This window comes from Mauremys reevesii, linkage group 1, assembly GCF_016161935.1.
Source record: "Mauremys reevesii isolate NIE-2019 linkage group 1, ASM1616193v1, whole genome shotgun sequence".
Taxonomy (NCBI): Eukaryota; Metazoa; Chordata; order Testudines; family Geoemydidae; genus Mauremys; species Mauremys reevesii.
The window spans coordinates 39,158,128-39,176,776 of record NC_052623.1 but is presented as its reverse complement, the minus strand read 5'-3'; the positions used below and the strand labels follow the sequence as shown (position 1 = coordinate 39,176,776).

The 18,649-nt window shown below is 42.7% G+C and overlaps 1 protein-coding gene and 1 long non-coding RNA gene across 10 annotated transcripts in view; one reads left to right on the top strand and one right to left on the bottom strand.

Annotated features, from left to right (window-relative positions):
* PDGFD (platelet derived growth factor D) overlaps positions 1–16,665 on the top strand; it is a 163,578-nt gene extending 146,913 nt beyond the window's left edge. For 8 of the 9 annotated variants that reach the window (XM_039481804.1, XM_039481795.1, XM_039481822.1 and 5 more), the window contains 2 exons: positions 876–1,090; positions 13,495–16,665. In XM_039481804.1, coding sequence (XP_039337738.1) covers positions 876–1,090; positions 13,495–13,629 — 350 coding nt within the window. In that variant the 3' untranslated portion in view covers positions 13,630–16,665. Of the gene's footprint in view, positions 1–875; positions 1,091–1,535; positions 1,663–13,494 lie in introns of all 9 variants that reach the window. The other variant, XR_005582873.1, reaches the window with a different exon arrangement.
* On the bottom strand, positions 6,605–8,955 carry LOC120369008. Its single transcript, XR_005582891.1, has 3 exons — positions 8,890–8,955; positions 8,601–8,685; positions 6,605–6,948 (listed from the first exon to the last, which is right to left on the bottom strand). It is a non-coding gene; the product is annotated as an uncharacterized LOC120369008 (long non-coding RNA).
* Positions 16,666–18,649: the final 1,984 nt, after the last annotated feature.

Genomic DNA, 18,649 nt, shown 5'->3' with positions numbered 1-18,649 from the left:
AAGCTGCAGAATTGCATTAGTCAGCTCCCTCCATCTATCAATATATTATTCAACTTTTCATCAACAAATTCAGGGGCAGAATCCAACAGAAAAGATGAAAAACTAAAAAAAGAACTTCCAAAACTAAAATAGGTGATTTTAGTCCTCTTTTTTTTTAATTATAAAATTGGCTTTAGAGAATTTTTATAATATTGTATGGATTTTATAACCATGAATTATAATTATTCTTCAAACCACTGTTGACTGTATTTTTACATCAGATGACTCACCACAATGGAAAACCTGTGCATGGAAATTTCAGTGAAATAAGAGTATTTGACAAACTTTTAAAATCATATTTAGACTTTGATATTCTATTATTTAGTGGTATTACAGTAGCAACAATAAGTTCTAACTCAAATTGTGGCTGCATTGTGCTAAGTGCTGTATAAACACATAATAAGCGACAATCTCTGCCTCAGAGCATTTACATCTAAAGATACAAGACAAATGGTGGGAGAGGAAACAGAGGCACAGAGAGGTGAAGAGACTTTCCCCAAGTCATTCAGCAGGTCAGTGACAGAGCAGGGAATAGAACCCAGTCTCCTGACTTCCATTCCAGTGCTTTACCCACTATGACCCTGATCCAGCATCATTAAAGTCAATGAGCGTTTTGCTGTGGACTTCAGTGGAACAGAATCAGGGCCGAGATGACCATATGCAATCACATAAAAACTGGGTTCCTGATATTTACCTTTAAAGAAATCACACTGACAATTTATTTTCTGAATGATACTGCAGGAGCACAACCCTGTGTTGTGACTTCCCATGCAAGAGAGCAGTTCACTCTAAGACACTTCCCACTCAAGCTTACAAAGACCACTTTTGCTTTGCAGTTGACCTGGACAGATTGAATGAGGATGTGAAACGTTACAGCTGCACTCCAAGGAACTACTCTGTCAATTTAAGGGAGGAACTGAAGCTGACAAATGTAGTTTTCTTTCCCCGCTGCTTCCTGGTCCAGCGCTGTGGGGGGAATTGTGGCTGTGGAACAGTGAACTGGAGATCCTGCACGTGCACGGCAGGGAAAACAGTGAAAAAATATCACGAGGTATTTCATTCTTATGTTTCTTTTTTGTGATTCCTCTGTGGGTTCCATGCTAAAGCAGACTTGGAAATACTATTCCCAGAGCTGTGTGTGCTGCCATCAGTGATTATGTTGGTGCTTCTACAGCATTAAGGATCGGCAAACTCCTCTGAAGGCATTTAAAACTGCATGTGAGATACAGTAAGGCTCACTGTTTGGGGGAAGTATGTTTTGTGAAACATACCCTGAAATTGGCACTTGCACACAATGGCAATGAGTGCAGTATTAATGCCTAGATGGGAGAAAAACAAATTGGAGCTTTCTAAGTTCTACCTAAGTCACTAGGGAACATGGCTAAGAAAAACACCTTATTCCATAGACAAGAGCAAGGATCAGTGACACGGTCCAGGCTGAGTTCGTGCCAGACACCACACTCGCCTGAAAGAGTTTGTTTTCCTACTTTGTTTAGGTCGCAAGTGAAAAGGAATTTGATGGACTCTTAATCTGCAGAGGGTGCTTGCTCACATCACAAAACCACTAGCTCAGGAGAGGCGCAGGGCTGGAATACCAGGAGGTTGTTGGAGGTCAAGACCTAGGTGCGTAGGCAGAGTTTGTGGGAAAGCATGCGCTGTATCTTGCTGTAGTCAGCACCATTACTCACTTTCCTAGGCACAAGGTCTTTCCACAAATTTATTGCAAACTACAGTTGGCTTCAATTCAGCTGCTATAAAGAGCTGGAGCCTAGTTAAAATTGTACCATTTGTTAAGAAAGATGCATGGGATGACCCTGGTATAATTACAGACCACAGAACCTTATATCAAGGCCGGGTAAATTAATTGAAAAAATAATTTGGATAAAATAATTGAAAAAAATGTCTACTAGATGAATATGAGCTGATAAAAAGAAGCAAGTATGGCTTATATAAAATATGTATATGATACCACAGCTTTGTATAACAGTTTAGAGAGAATTTTAAAAGATATGCTCCTTCCTCCTAAGAGTTTACAATCTACAAGACACAATCTGTCATGGATTAGAAACCGGTTAAGAGATAGACAGCAAAAAGTAGGAATAAATGGGCAATTTTCAACATAGAAGGAGGCTAATTTTCAGGTTTCCCAAGCTTTCAAATTGGGTGTTATTTAATGTATTTATTATTGATCTGGAAGTAGGTGAACTGTGAGGTGGCACAATTTGCAGATAATACAAAATTATTTAAGTGAGTCAAGATTAGAGAAGGCTGTGAGGAATTTCAGAGGTACCTAACATAATGGCTGATGATAATGCAGTATAAACAAATGCCAGGCAGTGCATGTTAGAAGGAACATTGTGTCACAATGCCAGAAAAAAGATTGAAGGCAAAATTCTTACCTGACATGCAACTCCATGCACAGCATGAAAGTCAGAGGAGAATTTGGCCCCAGGTATCATTGTGGACAGCTTAATGAAAACACTTTCTCAATACACTGGTAGTGAAATAAGCAAATAGTACATTACACTGTATGAATAGAAAATGATAGAGAAAAACACAGAAAATGTTTATCATGCCATTAAATAAACGTGTGGTTCACCCTCATCTGGAGTACTGCATTCAGTTTTGATCATTAAGTCTGAGAAGAATATGGCTGAAATAGAAAAGGTCTAGAGAAGGGCAACAAATGGAAAACTTCTGTATGAGGAGAGATTGAAAGGCTTAGAACTGTTTAGAGAGGAGACAAATAAGAGAGGATATGGTAGATGTATATAAAATGAATGAATGGTACAAAGAAGGAATATAAGGCCCTCCAATTTTACCTTCTTTCCTTAACAAAAGAACAAGGGGAGACTCAATGAAGAGAAAGGCAAAATATTTAAAAATATAAATGACAAAAATGATTTTTTTGTGCAACAAACCTATAAAAACTATCCCAAAATATTATTGTAGCAGATGGTGTAGAAAGATTCAGTGAGGATTAGACACACAAATATGAACTTCAGTCACATCAACTTCAGGACATAAGACAACTATGGACAGCAGTTAGGAAAAAACTTCCCCCATAAACATGCTATTGAATAATTGTTCATCGCTGGGCATTTTGGTGTATGCGGTACTGTTGTGATGGAATATTAGCCTAATAAAATAATGGAGAGGCCAGGTGGGTGAGGTAATATCTTTTATTAGACCAACTTCTGTTGGTGAAAGAAACAAGCTTTCGAGCTACACAGAGCTCTTCTTCAGGTCCTGGGACCAACACAGCTACTATAATATTGCAGATAATTAAACCTTGGTCAGAATCAGTTTGGCAATGCCCAAGTTCCCCAAAAACTTAACTCACTAAATTCAGGGTTCATATTTTCCCTTTTTCATTAATTTATTCCACTGTGCTTTTTGTCTGTCAGACCAGTATGAATTAAAGACAGTGTTTCAGCTTTTGTAAATAAAAATGGAAATCTATCCCTTAGGGATGAATTAACAGCACAAAGAGCAGCGATTTAGCCGCAATCCTCCCACTAATATTAATACAAGTTATGCAAATAAATCCACTTGTCGTACACTACAGATATGGCCATTAATGTTAGTCCAAAATATTTTACATCTGTAAATAGCTTTAGTTTTCCTGTGTCCGAGCATTAGCCAAACATCTTTTTTCTTTCTTCTTCTTCTTCCGTGTTTAGCTGCCTTTTTACTTAAGAAACAGCTTGGAAGTGGAGGCGGTATGAGAGGGACTCGGGTTTATCTGTTTTAAAGCCATGTAGCTGCATTGTACTTTAGAGGTCTGATCTAAAACCCACTGAGGTTTAATCAGAAGATGATAACTCATGAACAGAAGGAGCAGGGCTTCTTATTTATTTTTACATCACAAAAGCTGTTCATTTCCTTTAAAATCTCCACCTGCAGTTTAAAGTGAGTGCAGATTAAGGACCAAATTCAGAGAGAGTCTAAGTCTAGTATATTTTACATGCCAAAGAGAACAAAAGATGTCATGAGATGACGTAGTTCATAAGACATTCATAATAGGAGAAACTGCTCAAGCCCTTTGTTATTCCTGGTGTTAACTTTGCCTAAACAGTTTCTTGGAGCCTGAACTATTGGACTGCTGTTGTTGGCTCCACTGTCACTGTCCTCTGTGAATATTTTTCTATGCAACAGTGTCGATGTGTTGGCCAATCACACAGGAAATTGTGTAGTGTTTGATGCCTGCCTGTCTTTGTATGTGCCCGAGAAAGCCTTCACTTCACCCTCAGTAAGCCTCCTATTTAGGGTTGAATCAGGAAAGGCACATTTTTCAGCTACAACCTTCTGCTTTCCCACCCTGCAGTTATCCAGCAAGTTGCATGCACTCCACTGAGGGGTTGTTTTGTACATCCAATGCTAACTGTGCTGACAGAGAGAGGTTTGAGAAAGATATTTTTCCTGATATTGTTGATGTTTGTTTAGATCCCTTTTCTGTTGTCTTCAGATTCTTAGACCATGCCCATCACTGTGGTATCTGAGCACTCTTCACTAGTACACTAAGCAGCTGTCATGTGGTCTTTAATTTTCTCAGACAACCGCTTTAGTTCTTCAGAAGCTCCACCAAGAGTATAAAATTCTGCCCTTTCATGTCCATTTGCAAGGTATTAGCTACCAGACAGCAGAGAATATGAAAATACCTCATTGTGGATACCCCCTCTACTCTAATGCTTTGCAAAGTGTTAATAGTGAGATATAAAAGTTTTCTTACAAACCTGAAATGTAGGGCAAATTTGCCAAAAAACCTCAAGAACCTTTGGAATTAAACAGAACCTTGATTTGAGCAGACTGCCCATTTTATGGTTTTGAACAGAAACCTAGTGAAACAGGATGGTTTTGCATTGTTACAACATGAAATCAAAGAAAACTGGTTTGTAGGAGCCCAGACAGCTACACATGAATCAAAATTTAAAACAGATTGGCATGAACCCCTGCAAACCAAACTGGCCAATCATCACATCGTATGCATTAATTCTGTTTAAAAGCATCTCTCAATCAAGTTCTTTGGTAAGTGATTCCATCAGGCACACCACTGGGCTCCTCACAAAGGAAGGGCAAATCAGTAATCATTAATGTAAATGAATACAGCATACTTTAATCAAATGTCCGTGTCTGCTTTCATCTAACTTGCTGAGATAGACTTGAAATGAAAACACAATTGCCTCTGCACCCAGTTCTCTATGGAAATAAGTAGAATGGTTGTTCCAGAGAGAAATCTTATATTCTAAAATTGAAGAGAGCATAGGCTCAGCCCACTGGGAAGAAAAATCCTGTGGATGATCTCAGTCCAATTCTTTATGATGCTAGGACTGAGCCTGTGCCATCCACCCAGCATGTGCATACCTCTGAGAAACAAGAAATCAGTTTCCCCATCTCATTGCTGTAACTGATGAGATGTGAAATGAGTTTCCATGAGGGATGAGCACCCCTAAGGCAGTAACTAGAATTTGTCACAGTATATAAACCTTCTGCACAAATATTGTTCTGTGCAAGACAGCTGAGAGACATTTAAGGAAAACGGAAAGTATTGAGGCCCATTCTTGCACCTTTTACCCACCTCTTGACTTGTCATGCAAAGGCCTTTTGCCTTTTTCACTGTGTATCAGAATGTTAACAGATACTCTTTTCTCTTTCCTCCTATTCTAACAATTTTAGAGCCTAAGTTTCAGGATGGACAATGAATGGCTTAGGATCTGAGAGGTAGCAGAGAAGGGTCCAAGCCATAAGGTTCATAGTATTATTAGCAGTGGTATTTTTTATTTTGTGCTGCACCCGAGTAGCTGCTAGGCCCCTCAGAATACATAGGTGAAGACTGAACCTTGTCACAAGCGGCAAAAAAACAGATTTCACCAGACACAACATAGCGGGAGTGGGTGGGTGGATGGACAACAAAACAATACGGAAGAGCATGGGGGAGAACAGATGAAAATCACAGCACTAAGGTAATATGGTGACTGATATATGGAATGCTGTAATAAATAAATGTTAGGTTTTCTTTAATAACCAATAAAATCTCACCTAGTTGACTGCTTTCTCACTGCTTTTGCAGAAGTGAGCCTTAAGGAGGCAATGGAGTGAATAAAGGGTAGTGGTCTCCTCTGTCTGCTGAGGAAGGGATTTCCTTACATAGGTGGTAGTGTGGAATGTGGGAAATCATGGGAGAATTGGACAAGTAAGGTGTATACAGGTAGGTGGGGCAATGCCGTAAGAGACAAGAAGGGATCCCTGAGAAGGGATTTATTCAGAAAGGAGTTGATGTGGTCAGATCAATGGGCAAGGAATGTGATCTATTTGTTTGGGGGTGGGGTTTGTATGAACTAAATGGGCAGTGTGTGTGTGTGTGTGTGTGTGTGAGAGAGAGAGACTTTAGGAGGTAAGTTACAGTGATCAAGATGAGAGAATGAGAGGTTTACAGAATGTATATACAGGCAGAATAGAAATGCAAGGAAGCAGCAGGAGAAGTAGAGGATGACTCCCAGGTTACAAGACTGAGTGACAGAGAGGATAATGTTGTATTCCTCAGACAGAGAATGGGTGGGGAGAGGAAATAAGACTTCAGTTTTGGCCTTATTAAAGTTTAAATTGATGGTGGTGATCTCAGTGATGCAGGTTTAGGTAGAGTGAGAACAGTCTGGAGTGACGAAGATTTGTAAATTCTTCTTTGAGTCCCTGTGGGTATTCTTTGTTGGGTGCACATGCACTCTATGCGCTCAGGATCAGAAGTTCTTCAGTAGCAGTGTCCATTGGGCTGCACCCTGCATCGCCTAATGCTCCCAACTAAGGGCGGCACCACCTGATCACCTCTCCAGGTCCTTTCTACTGCCTTAGGTCTGAGGTGGAAGTCTCCTTTGTCTGTCTCTTTCCAGCATTCCCGCTTGATCTTCAAACCTGCAAAAAATTATAAATAGTTTTTATATTTGGATAGTTTAGTTAGTTCAGGGACTGGGGAGTCTCCCTGCATTAAATCCCTCACCAGTTGGGGTGCCTACTATGCCCAAAGTTCCAGGCTTCAAACCTTGCCTGTCCTGCCTTCAGGTCTTCCTGGTGAGTGACCCGCATGAGAGTTGCCTAAGCTGCCTCAGGGAACACACATTCCCTCAAGGTGCAATATTTGTCACACTTTTCCCCCATGTACCAGGCAGTCTTGAGAATTCAGACTCTGGAGACACCTTGTGGAGCTATCCATGAGGCCACATTTGGACCCTGGGCCTTCCACTCCACATCTAGCTGACCTGAGCCACTGGCTGGCGCCCCTCCAGCTCCAGCATCCACTGGTTTAGAGTGCTCCAGTCCCAAGGACTCTGTGAAATGAAGGCACGATGCAGGAAAGGGAAAACACATTCACAAGAAGAGGGATAAAACAACCCAGAAAAAACCTCCAAAAAGAGAGCTACCTCTCCCCTTCTTCTGGCACCACCTGAGAATTCACACCCCAGATGGGGTGCATCTGGAGCTCACAGAGAAAGGCCAGTACCAATGGTACCAGGAGCTATTAATGCCCAGAAATCACACTCAGAGGTCAGGTTCAATTCTGGCACTGCTCAGAGATAGAAGGGACTGTTCTCCCTCTACACTGTCAATACCAATCCAGCGAAAGTCCACCGCTTCTACATTGGCACCAGCGAATCTGGTCAAACTCAAGACACCTGCCAGCTCTCCTCTGGTGAGCATTTGATATGCTCTTCTTGAGGGTACGCAATATATATGAATCCGGAATCTCTGATCCTCTTGAATCTAGTTCTGCTGAGAGATGTCCCAACTCTGTCAACTAGGTATTCCTGGTCCAAGATCCAGACATCCGGTGGAGGCCCCGGCATCATCAGCACACCACTCACCAACTCCTGTCTCTGATCAGTCGAAGTCAGGTCATTGCTGGTACCAGGTCATTGACCCTGCCAACTCCTATTTGTGAGTCAAAAATGACCTGGTACCAGCAATCTGGCAAAGAACCATCAGCCCCATCAGAGCTTCCAGAGTTATTGTGGATATTGTTGTGACCTCGCAAAGCTGCACTACTGGCCAAGGAACCAGTGGGTCCCACTTCCCTATTCCTGTGGGGCCCACTTCCCTATTCCTATGACCTCAGTCACTGGTCACATGAGGGCTTCTGGAATCCATACTTTGGGGCATCAGAGTCTGAGGTCCCTGCACATCACCCCTAGCAATGGTCTTCCAGAGAGGAGTCAGAGTCCCCACAGGAGCCTTTGATTGAGGAGACAGTACAGCTGGTCCAGCATGGCAGACATGCAGCACCACACTCCTCCTCCCTTCAGCCCTAGCCACCTACCAAGAAGGCATTTTGATGGGAGGTCCAAGAGCCATCAATCAGTCTCCGTAACACCTGTTACCTTCCCCCCATTTGGTGGCTGCCTAGTCCCACCCCCCTCCAAAGCCCCAGTCCCCATCTGTTTTCAGGGACCCCTCTAACGAGAGGATTCTCAAACAAGAGGCAGACTCCCTTCTCCAGCTGGGGTCAATACAGCCTGTTCCCCCCTCGTCACAGGGGGAAGGAAGGGCTTTGACACCAGATATTTCCTTACCTCCATCCTGCACCTCAGACAGCTGAATGTCTTCAATCAACAGTCAAAGCTCGGGATGACCACTTCAGACTCGATAAGCCCCTCCCTGAATGAAGGCAATTGGTGTGTGGTCTTGGATTTGAAAGACATGTATTTTCTCAATTAGATATTTACATAGTTCACAGGAGGTTTCTGTGGGTATAGAGCACTTCCAGAATAGTGCCTCTCGATGGCCCTGAGGGTTTATACTAAAGTACTCGCCGTGATGGCTGCATGACTTTGCAGGCAAGGCAACCCAATATTTCCTTACCTGGATGGTTGGCTTCCCATGGGTCAGTCATATCAAGCAGCAAACACCTCCTCTTTGAACTCTTTCATGCTCTGGGGCTGCAAGTAAGGGCAGAAAAGTCTACATTAACCCTCACACAAGTTACAGAATTTATTGGAGCGAATTTCAACTCAATCAGGGCAAGAGCTTGCTTACCTCAAGACTGGTTCCTTGCTATGAGGGATCTCATCACCCAGCTTCATCTCAGCCCTCAGACAACAGCCTGGTCCTGCCTGGCCCTGCTAGGCCATATGGCCGCATCCACCTCCCCATTCACAAGGCTACATTTACAGTACTTTCAGATCTGGCTTAGGATGGTCTATGCTCCAAGCAGAGACTCCTTGAACAAAAAGGTCTCTCTTCCCCCAAACATGCTTTTGTTGTCACTCACCTGGTGGAAAGGAAAAGTGGGAGGGGGGAATCTCCTGAAAGACTCTGATTCTGGTTGCTTTCCATGCTGGGACAGAGAGCACATCTAGACAATCATACAGCTCAGTGTTCCTGGCATGTTTTTTGGATGGACAGTGAACATCCTTAACAGTAGCAAAAGACCCTCTACAAGGAAGTGCTATGCCATCAAGTGGAAGCAGTTCTCCCTGTGGTGTCAGCAGTATAATTTGTCTCCTGAGGAATCAGGAATCCCTCTATTTCTGGAATATCTTCTCTCATTAAAGATATTGGGCCTGTCTGTCCATTCCCTAAGCGTACATTTGACAGCTATTGATGCCTTTCATCGTCTGGTGGAGAAGTGCTCTGTGTTCACCCATCCCACTACTGTGAAGTGCCTGAAAGGTGTCAGAAGCCATTCCTTCCTGTATCTAAACCTCTCCCTGTTAGGGAATATTGTTTTTCCCCCCATTCTTATGAGCCCACCACTTGAACGCTTAGGATATGTCTACACAGCCTGCAGCAGCCAACCTCCCAGGGTTGCCAGGTTTGAGCTTGTGGGGCTCACACTACCATGCTAAAAATAGCCGTGTAGGTGTTATCTCTCAGGCTCTGACACCTAGGGAGCGAGGTGAGCCTGTTCTGGCTCTTGCGTTTCTCCACTGCTTCCCCTGTGGGGCCCACCTCCTGCCCGCTGCTCATGCTTCTCTGCCACTTTCCCCGCCTGCCTTTCAGGCCTCTCCACCCTCTTTCCCCCTCAGCCCCTCCCACCCACCGCTCACTCTGCTCTGCCACTTACCCCATGATGCCCCCCACCTGCTGTTTGTGCCCTCTTTGCCCTCTGAGACGGCAGAGAGGTGCAGGTGGTGGACGGGGGGCCCCACTGGGGAAGGGGGCAGAGAGACGCATGGGCAGCAGGTGAAGAGGCATGAGAGGCGCATGGGCGGGGGGGGGAGGGGTGAGCAGGGGTGGTGGCCATGCAGGGGCAGGTTTTGAGGCAGAGCAGGGGTCTGGGCCTTGGTCTGGTGGCACACCCTCCTACTAGGGAGCTTCAGGCACTCAGGCACAGCCTCCCCAAATGTGGGAGTCATGCGCTGCCCAGGCTTAACTATGAGATGTTAGCTGGATATTGGATATGGCTACATTTATGTTTATCCTCAGAGAACATTCATGGATTTTAAGTCCAGAAGAGACCACTATGGTCCTCTAGTCTGATCTCTTTATAGCACAGGCCATAGAATTTCACCCAACGATTCCCACAGTGGAAGGAATTGCTCTTCTCTACTACCTTGTGTACACTACAAAATCCATAATCAAAACTCACCTCCACTATACTTTCACCAGTAGTAACAAAGGTAGAAACTATAGTGCAAGTAGGGCTCGAGTGCTAGATTACACACTGGAATAGATGCCTGAGTCCTGTTTAGACTACAGCTTCCACTGCTCCTATTATTGGTGGCAAATGACTGCTATGAATTGCTTCCATAGATTCATAAAGTTTAAATATAGAAGGCACCATTATATTGTCTAGTCTGGCCTTCTGTATATCAGAGACCTTTAAATTCCACCCATTTTCCCCCTATACCTATCCCAATAACCCATGTCTGGCTAAAAAAGTTTCCAGAAAGGCATCCAGTCTTGATTTGAAGCCATCAAGAGATGGAAATCCACCCTTGGTAGTCGATCCTTCCCTTGGTCATGTGTTCCAATGTAATTATCCTCACTTTTAAAAAATTGTGTCTGATTTTTAATGGGAATTTGCCTTCAGCTTCCAGCCATTAGTTCTTGTTTATGCATTTCTCTGCTAGATTAAGGAGCACTTTAGTACCTGGGATTTTCTCCTTTTGAAGGTATTTATACATTGTAAGCATGTAACCTCTCAATCTTTTTCATAACCTAAACAAATTAAGTTCTTTAGTTCTGTCAATGCAAGGCATTTTCTCCCACCTTCGAAGCATTTTTTTCTGCATCCTTTCCAGTTTTTCAACGTCTTTAAAAAAATGCAGCCATCAGGAATATATGCACTGTTCCAATATTGGTCTAAGCAATACCCTATATAGAGACATAATCACCTCCCTACTTCTACTCATTACTCCCTGTTTATATATCAAAGAATCACATTAGCCCTTTTGCCACAGCACCACAGGAGCTGTTACTTATCCACTATGACCCCTAAATCCTTTTCCAGTGGTGAGCTTTTGGCCACTTCAGAAGTCATTGCCTCAGAAGCTACTGCTTAGACAGGTGATCTTTTTTTCCCTTCTAAATGACTTTTTTCTCCTGCTTCTCATTAATTTTCTGTTTTGCTTCAACTATTTTCAATGTATCCTAATTCCACATAAGCTCAGTGAGCATGATCCTTTGGCAGGGTAGAACAGGCAAACATTCTTTTTTTTCACCCCCTGAGAAAAACTCTGCAGTTGCCAGAGAGTCACCTGACCTTGAAATCTTTGAGCCATTTGAATACATCTACAAAGCAAAAATAAATAAATAAATTGTTTAGCATGTTACTGTGCTGCTACATAGCCATTTGTATAAAAAGGTTACAAGGCTATAATAACCTCTTTTATATCGCCGATAAACACAAAATCCAGCTCAGTGGTTAAGTTTTCTATCTGATTCTGTTTTACTAGTGTAATGGTTTTATGGCCATGATTAATTCAGTGTTTTTATGTGATGAAGTGGGCATAGCTGTAGTTATACATGCTCTGTGAGAAAATAATCTGAAAAGCTGAGCTGTCTTGCTTTGCTTAGTAGAGACCAATATTGACATGAAAACCATGAGTTTATTACTTTTTTCACCAGTCCAAAACCAAACACTTTTGGAATATTCTACTCCTTTTTATATCCTTAAGTTCATGACACTAAAAATACTACTGATGTCACAAAAACAAGAAGCAGATGGTATCATGGAGTTACCTTCCTTGAACTATTCTAATTAATTCAATAGTGCCTCACCTTTAAAGAAGTGACCAGCTAAACCCTAAAAAGCTGCTTTATTTCCAGAGCAAAGGGTTTTCTTTCAACAACTGTGGTCACCAGAATTGGCCTTACTAATTTATTCTTTTCAGTTTTCCTGTGTTTACCTGAACCTAAGACTATTTGATGGAAGTTAGACTGAAAGCTTGAAACGTCAGCTCTGTGATCAGCTAGTAAAGCAGCCCAATTTCCATTTTGTTCAAACACTGCTTTCCTTTCTTGTCTGGGAAAGTGTCTGCCAATTCATTTTTCTCCTCTTATCAGCAAAGCGCATATACTGTGCTCATGTTTCTTAATACAAAACAGAGGGAAAATCCCCAAGCTGCCAGGAGGTCTGTTAGCTTAAATAGTGCCCAGATCTCTGGTCTCATCCCACTGCATGCACTTCCATTTGCTCTAAAATGAAAAAGTAAATCTACCTAGCTGTGATCTTGCAAGTGTCAATCAGTTGAAATTGTCGGGTTTTGATGAAAGCCTTCTTTAAATAGAGAATTTTTATCGTGAGTTCAGCACCAGCAGCTGTATTTGATTTTAAAAGTGTGTTTCAAGAAGTATCTTTGAAGCTGCAGTCCATTTTCAGCTCTGAAATAATCTCCACACACCTATTGGGTTCTGTTCGTGAATGTTTCAAATGGCAACATGGCCAAGTAAACTTCCTTTATGATGTATTGTTTACAGAGAGGCAGTTGGTATTTGAAAGCAGTTCAAACCCAGCAAATGGGGTAGAAGTAAGGTAGAAGGGGGGTGGGGGAAGAAGGAAATGGAAAAAGGAAAGTCAGGCAGAGGAACGTGTGAATTCCTGAGAAGAGGGAGGGAGAGCAGAGAGGAGCAAGAGAGGCAGTATGACCGCGTAGGAAATGGGGAAGCAGACGTTCAGAGCTAGCAACCAATTGTCAGACAGAAAATAATGTCCTGAGTTCTACTTTTAGAATTGAGTCTCTTGGCATCATTAGTGTCCATGGGTTCTGAAGTTTTTCCCTGCCTTGCTTCTGCTCCCCGCAGTCCCTGCTGCTCTTGGATGCTTGATCCACTCTGGAAGCTTCTGCTCTAACTGCATGAGCCCACAGAAGTGGGGAGAGAGGCCGAGCTATGTGAGGCAGTACCATCTAATGAAACACATTGGGCTAACTATGGGAGGTTCTGTATGCTTCTGCGTCCAGAGGAAGAGATACGCTCATTCTAAAGTCACTGGAAGCATTCTGATAACTTCTGTCTTTCCAGGTGCTGAAATTCATCCCTGAGTCAGGCCATCCCAGGAGGAAGGGCAGAACCAAGAACAACATGGCCCTAGTGGATATTCAACTGGAGCATCATGAGCGCTGTGATTGTGTCTGCAGTTCAAGACCACCCCGATAAAAACAGAACAAAGCACACTATTTGTAGCTCAAAGGACCTTTTATTTTAAGCAGGAGCCGTCAGAGAACATTCTTCCACTGATAAGCAAACTTTGCTAGTAGCCTGCATTGCGATGAGCAAAAATGAATGCTGTGTTTCAGCATAGCTATATTGATTAGTGCCATGGCAGCTAAAAAGGTATATCATAGATTTGTTTATTAGCAGCCAAGAATATAGAATTAAGTTTAGCAATATATTGGGACGGTTGAGACTTTCAAAGTTGACTATGGGACTTAACCACACAGTTCCCTCTGAAATGTAATCAAAGCTGTGTAGCTAAATCCCCTTGCTGGCCGTGGAAAGTTTCACTGAGATATTTGCGCTAACCTTATATATCTGTCTCTCTCTCAATCTGGCACAGCCACATCCAAATTCTGCCCTCATTTATACCTGCTCAACTCCATTGAAGTCAGTGGCGTTACATGAATAAATGAGGACTGAATTCAATCCAATATTCATACATAATGGTTAATCCAGTTTAATCCAGCTCCTAGGTGGAACATCCCCTTGCTCCTTTGAAAGACACACACATGGCAAATAGAAAACATGAAATAAATCTAGTGTGAAGTCAAATTGTCCAGGCTGTATTCAAGCAACACACTGAAATCAACTGGTGCTTTGCACAAGGATATGAACCTAAGTGCCACCATTTCCCATTCAAGTCCTGCCACCTAGTAAAAGTTGTGTATAATTTCTTGGGATCGGGCCCTTGGACATTTTCATCTTCACTGTAGTTCTAGGTAGACAGTCAAACCAGAACATCTTGGTTGCTGAAAATACCCACTCTTCTTGCATGTATATTCAAGTTGGAAACAAAATTTCAGTATTCTAGCTTTTAGAGAACAGATCAAATATCATTGTTGTTTTGTTTGTATTTTTTTTAAATAAGGAATACTATAATCTTGCCAGTATATACAGTAATCTTAGTTGTTTGACTTTAGTAGTATATATTGCCATGATCAAACTCTTGGCACTGAGTATCTCTTGGACTGCATTTTGCTGAGGCATATTAATTCATTACGCCACACCTGTCTTTTGAAAAACTGTCAGCATTCATTAATTTTTGCAAAAAGAATTATGCACCTCTTGATAAAATAAGCACCTTAAAAGCTACAGCATAGCTTCCTATGCCTGTTAAAATATGAACGGGCTCTGACTAAAAAAAGGGGGAAAAAATGCTGTCAAAACTAGCTTTAAATACTCTGAGATATTGCACTGAAAGTTGTCCAGTGTAAATGTATGCTAGGTATAAATCTGGAAGACAACTGAACTTTTGATTGTGAATGTAATAGAGAAAATGGGGTGGAACATTGAATGGCCATGGATCTCTATTTAATAGTATACTAAAGCTGCATTTGTTCTGTTTCATGTGTGTTGCCTCTGTGTTCCTGTCTGTCAGAAAAAGAGAAGTAGTCTTACAATAGTATTTCCTACATTAGCTGAAATTGACACATGCAATCACATAATATTGAGAACTTTTAAAATTATTGGGTTATAGTAATAAAATCAGAGCTATAGATTAAAAAATGCCCTTGATGCTCTGAATTAATTCCTTCATCAAGTTTAATTCCATTACCTGAACTTTGTTTTTATAATTTTTATCAACTCTTTCCAGAAATGTACCCTATAAATATTGTGAGTATTACTTTCTCTACTCTAGTTGAACATTTGAGATGTTTTTGTTTGGATATTTTAAAAATATATGTATATTAATTTTTCCTCTCTAGCTCCCAAAAGTCTATTTTAAAGGCACTTGAAGACTGAAATGGGAAGTGATTCATCATTTTTCAAAGCAATTCACTTTAAAGAACAGCATTGAGACCAAAGATTGCCAAATATGTTAGTTGTTTCAGGGTTGTTGAAAGGCAATTTCATTCTTTTTCTGACTCTAGCTTAATAACAAGAGTGGCCAATCTTACTTATTTTGGAAAAATCTGCATTTGACACCAGTACAACCACTCTCCTTACTGGGCATTCCTGACTGACCTGTGGTAGGAACGGGCCTGGTCTTCAGGTTGTGGATTTGTTTTATGAGCATATAGTTTCATGTTACTTTTTGCTTTGTCTTATTCATTGATTCCCAACCCTTTGGGGCAGCACTGCCAGTTTATCTGACGAAGTTCTCAGCTGTGCCAACCAGAGACTGCAGAATTAAATTAAGTGCAGGCAATAATGGTACGCCAGGGCTCAGCACAGAAGCTTTTCATTTGAGTAAGAAGGAATCTTGTGTGAGATGTCAGTGGGACAACTTACTAGTTTAAAGTTAGGCATTTGTTTAAGTACTTTGCTGAATTGGGGCTTAAGTGGAGAACAAAAACCCTCCTATTACACTTAGCACTGATTGGGAACCAGTGATCAAATGGCTACCAGTTGTCATAATTTGCTATGAAGGTGATGGTTTCCATGCCACAAGCCAATGCAGAATAAATAGGATTCAAATTTGTGCTTTGTGTTGAAGCGGTAAGCATAGTGTGACTGAACAAAACAAAGCTTCTAATAAACCATGATCCAAGCTGCAATAACCCATGATAGAGTCAAACAGCAGAAACACCCTAGCTTTTTATTTATTGCCAGAAAATGCAAAGAAGCTTGTTTCTCTCTCCTTTATTTTTTCGTTCATTGTACTTTATAATAGCTTCTACATTTGTAATAGCTTCTACATTGTTTATGTATTATTTTTAACTTAAGAATCACCTCTTCAAAAAAGAAAACAGCCAGAATTTTTATTTTATTTTTTTGGTTCAAGGAATTTGAAACCCAAAATATAAATAGAATTTTCAAAGGAACCGTCAATAGAGCCATAATTTCAAGCAACTCACTACTTCTTTATTTTGTGTAAGCTTCTAGGATAAAACGTACTTTCTCAAGTGCAATTTATATATATATTGTTATCAGTTAAATGCAGCTTTTATAGAAAGGCTTTTCTACTGCATTCAATATATAATATTTTTCTTTTTTTTCTTGATGAAAAATAAATACTGCTTTTGAAAGAAGCAATTCTGAGTGATTTTTGGGAGCATCATTAGAAGGTGCACAGATTAACTTGAGGTCACTAACACAAGATATTTTTGACTGTTTGGTCCAGAGAGGATGCTGTGATCTCAAACAGTGCCTTTAGGAGTGGTTCCCATGGGGAGCTTCAGGGGTCCTTGGGCCATGAGGGAAGGTGTGACATGCTCTGTTGGAATGATCCAGCACATTCTCCTCACTGCGGTGGGCCAGCAGAGCCATGGGCCCACTGTCTCCCAAATAGTTCCCTGACCCTCTTTGGGTTGATTGGAGCCCCTGGGGGGTCCTAGAAATGAGCATGGTCTGGAGGCCATAGCTATGCCTGATTTCTGCCTGGGGAGGCCAAAGAGGGAAAGCTTATTAAACCTTTGCTCCCCGATCCCCCACTTAGAGTTGCCCACTTTCTAATCGCACAAAACTGACCGCCCCTTCTCTGAGGCCCCGCCCGTGCTCACTCCATCCTCCCTCCCTCCCTCCTCGCTCTCCCCCACCCTCACTCACTTTCACCGGGCTGGGTAAGGGGGTTGGGGTACAGGAGGGGGTGAGGGCTCTAGCTGGGGGTGTGGGCTCCAGGGTGGGGGCCAGAAATGAGGGGTTCTGGGTGCAGGAAGGGGCTCCAGGCTGAGGCAGGGGGTTGGGGTTTGGGCTCTGGAGGGGAGTTTGGGTGTGGGAGGGGGCTCAGGGCTGGGTCAGGAGGTTGGGGTGTGGTCAGAGATGAGGGTTGTGGGCTCTGAGAGGGAGTTAGGGTGCGGGAGGGGATGAGGGTTCCAGCTGGTGGCGCAGACTCCAGGGTGGGGCCAGAAATGAGGGGTTCAGGGTCCAGGAGGGGGCTCAGGGCTTGGCCAAGGGGTTGGGGTGCAGGAGGGTGTGCAGGGGTGAGGGCTCTGGGAGGGAGTTTGGGTCCAGGAGGGGTTTGGGGTGCAAGCTTCCAGTGGCGCTTACCTCAGGTGGCTCTTGGAAGCAGCCATGTCCAGCTCCTAGGCGGAGGTACCAGGAGACTTCTTGCACTGCCCGTGTCCGCAGGTGCCGTTCTTGCAGCTCCCATTGGCCGCAGTTCCCAACCAATGGACGCTGCGGAGCTGGCGCTCAGGCTGGGAGCAGTGCATGGAGCCCCTGTGGCCACCCCTGCACCTTAGAGCCGGACATGCCATCTGCTTCCAGGAGCCACGCAGAGCCAGGGCAGGCAGGACACATGCCTTAGCCCTGCTGCAGTACCAACCGGACACTTGGCAACCCTACCCCCACTGGACACAAATGTACGTAAGCTGCCCGTCTGTGTTTAGTTCAATGTCAAACAAACAATTTAACAATGTTCAGTTACTGAAAATTGCTACATGAACCCCCAATCTTACTAGATACTGTATACCAAATGCACTGTGGGCGAAGCACTGAGGCCTTTATTCAGTTTGTACTAAGCCCTTACTCAGGCAAACTCCAGTGTTTGAGGGCAAACGCTGAGTAAGGGCATCAGGATTTTGCCAAATTAATTCTGCATCTTGTAACTAGAGCATTACCTTATCAAGATACTGTTCACAATTCTACAGTCCAATCCTGCAGCCCTGCTCACACAAGTAGCCCTTATTCACTTAAGTATCTCCATTGACTCCACTGGAACAAGGTGCATGAGACAGAACTACCCATGTGAGCAAGGGTTGCAGAATTAAACCCTTATTTTCAGGCATCCTTGTTCAAGAAAGGAATCATGCTTCCTCTTCTTCAACCCAACCATCCAAAACTAGAACCGTTTCCTAAAAGAGGGGTTATTCCTGGTCTACAGTGAACTAAAGCAATGTTAATTGGACTTAGGGAGAATATTTGCCCTTCATGAATGCATAGTGTCCCTCAGCTTGTCTGAAACTGAACAACAGCTGCACAGTGTACAAGGATGGCATGAAACTCTGACCGTACATTGTTACATAATGGATACACTGTCTAACTTTATCAGATTGTCCTTGTACTTATGTATGTAACA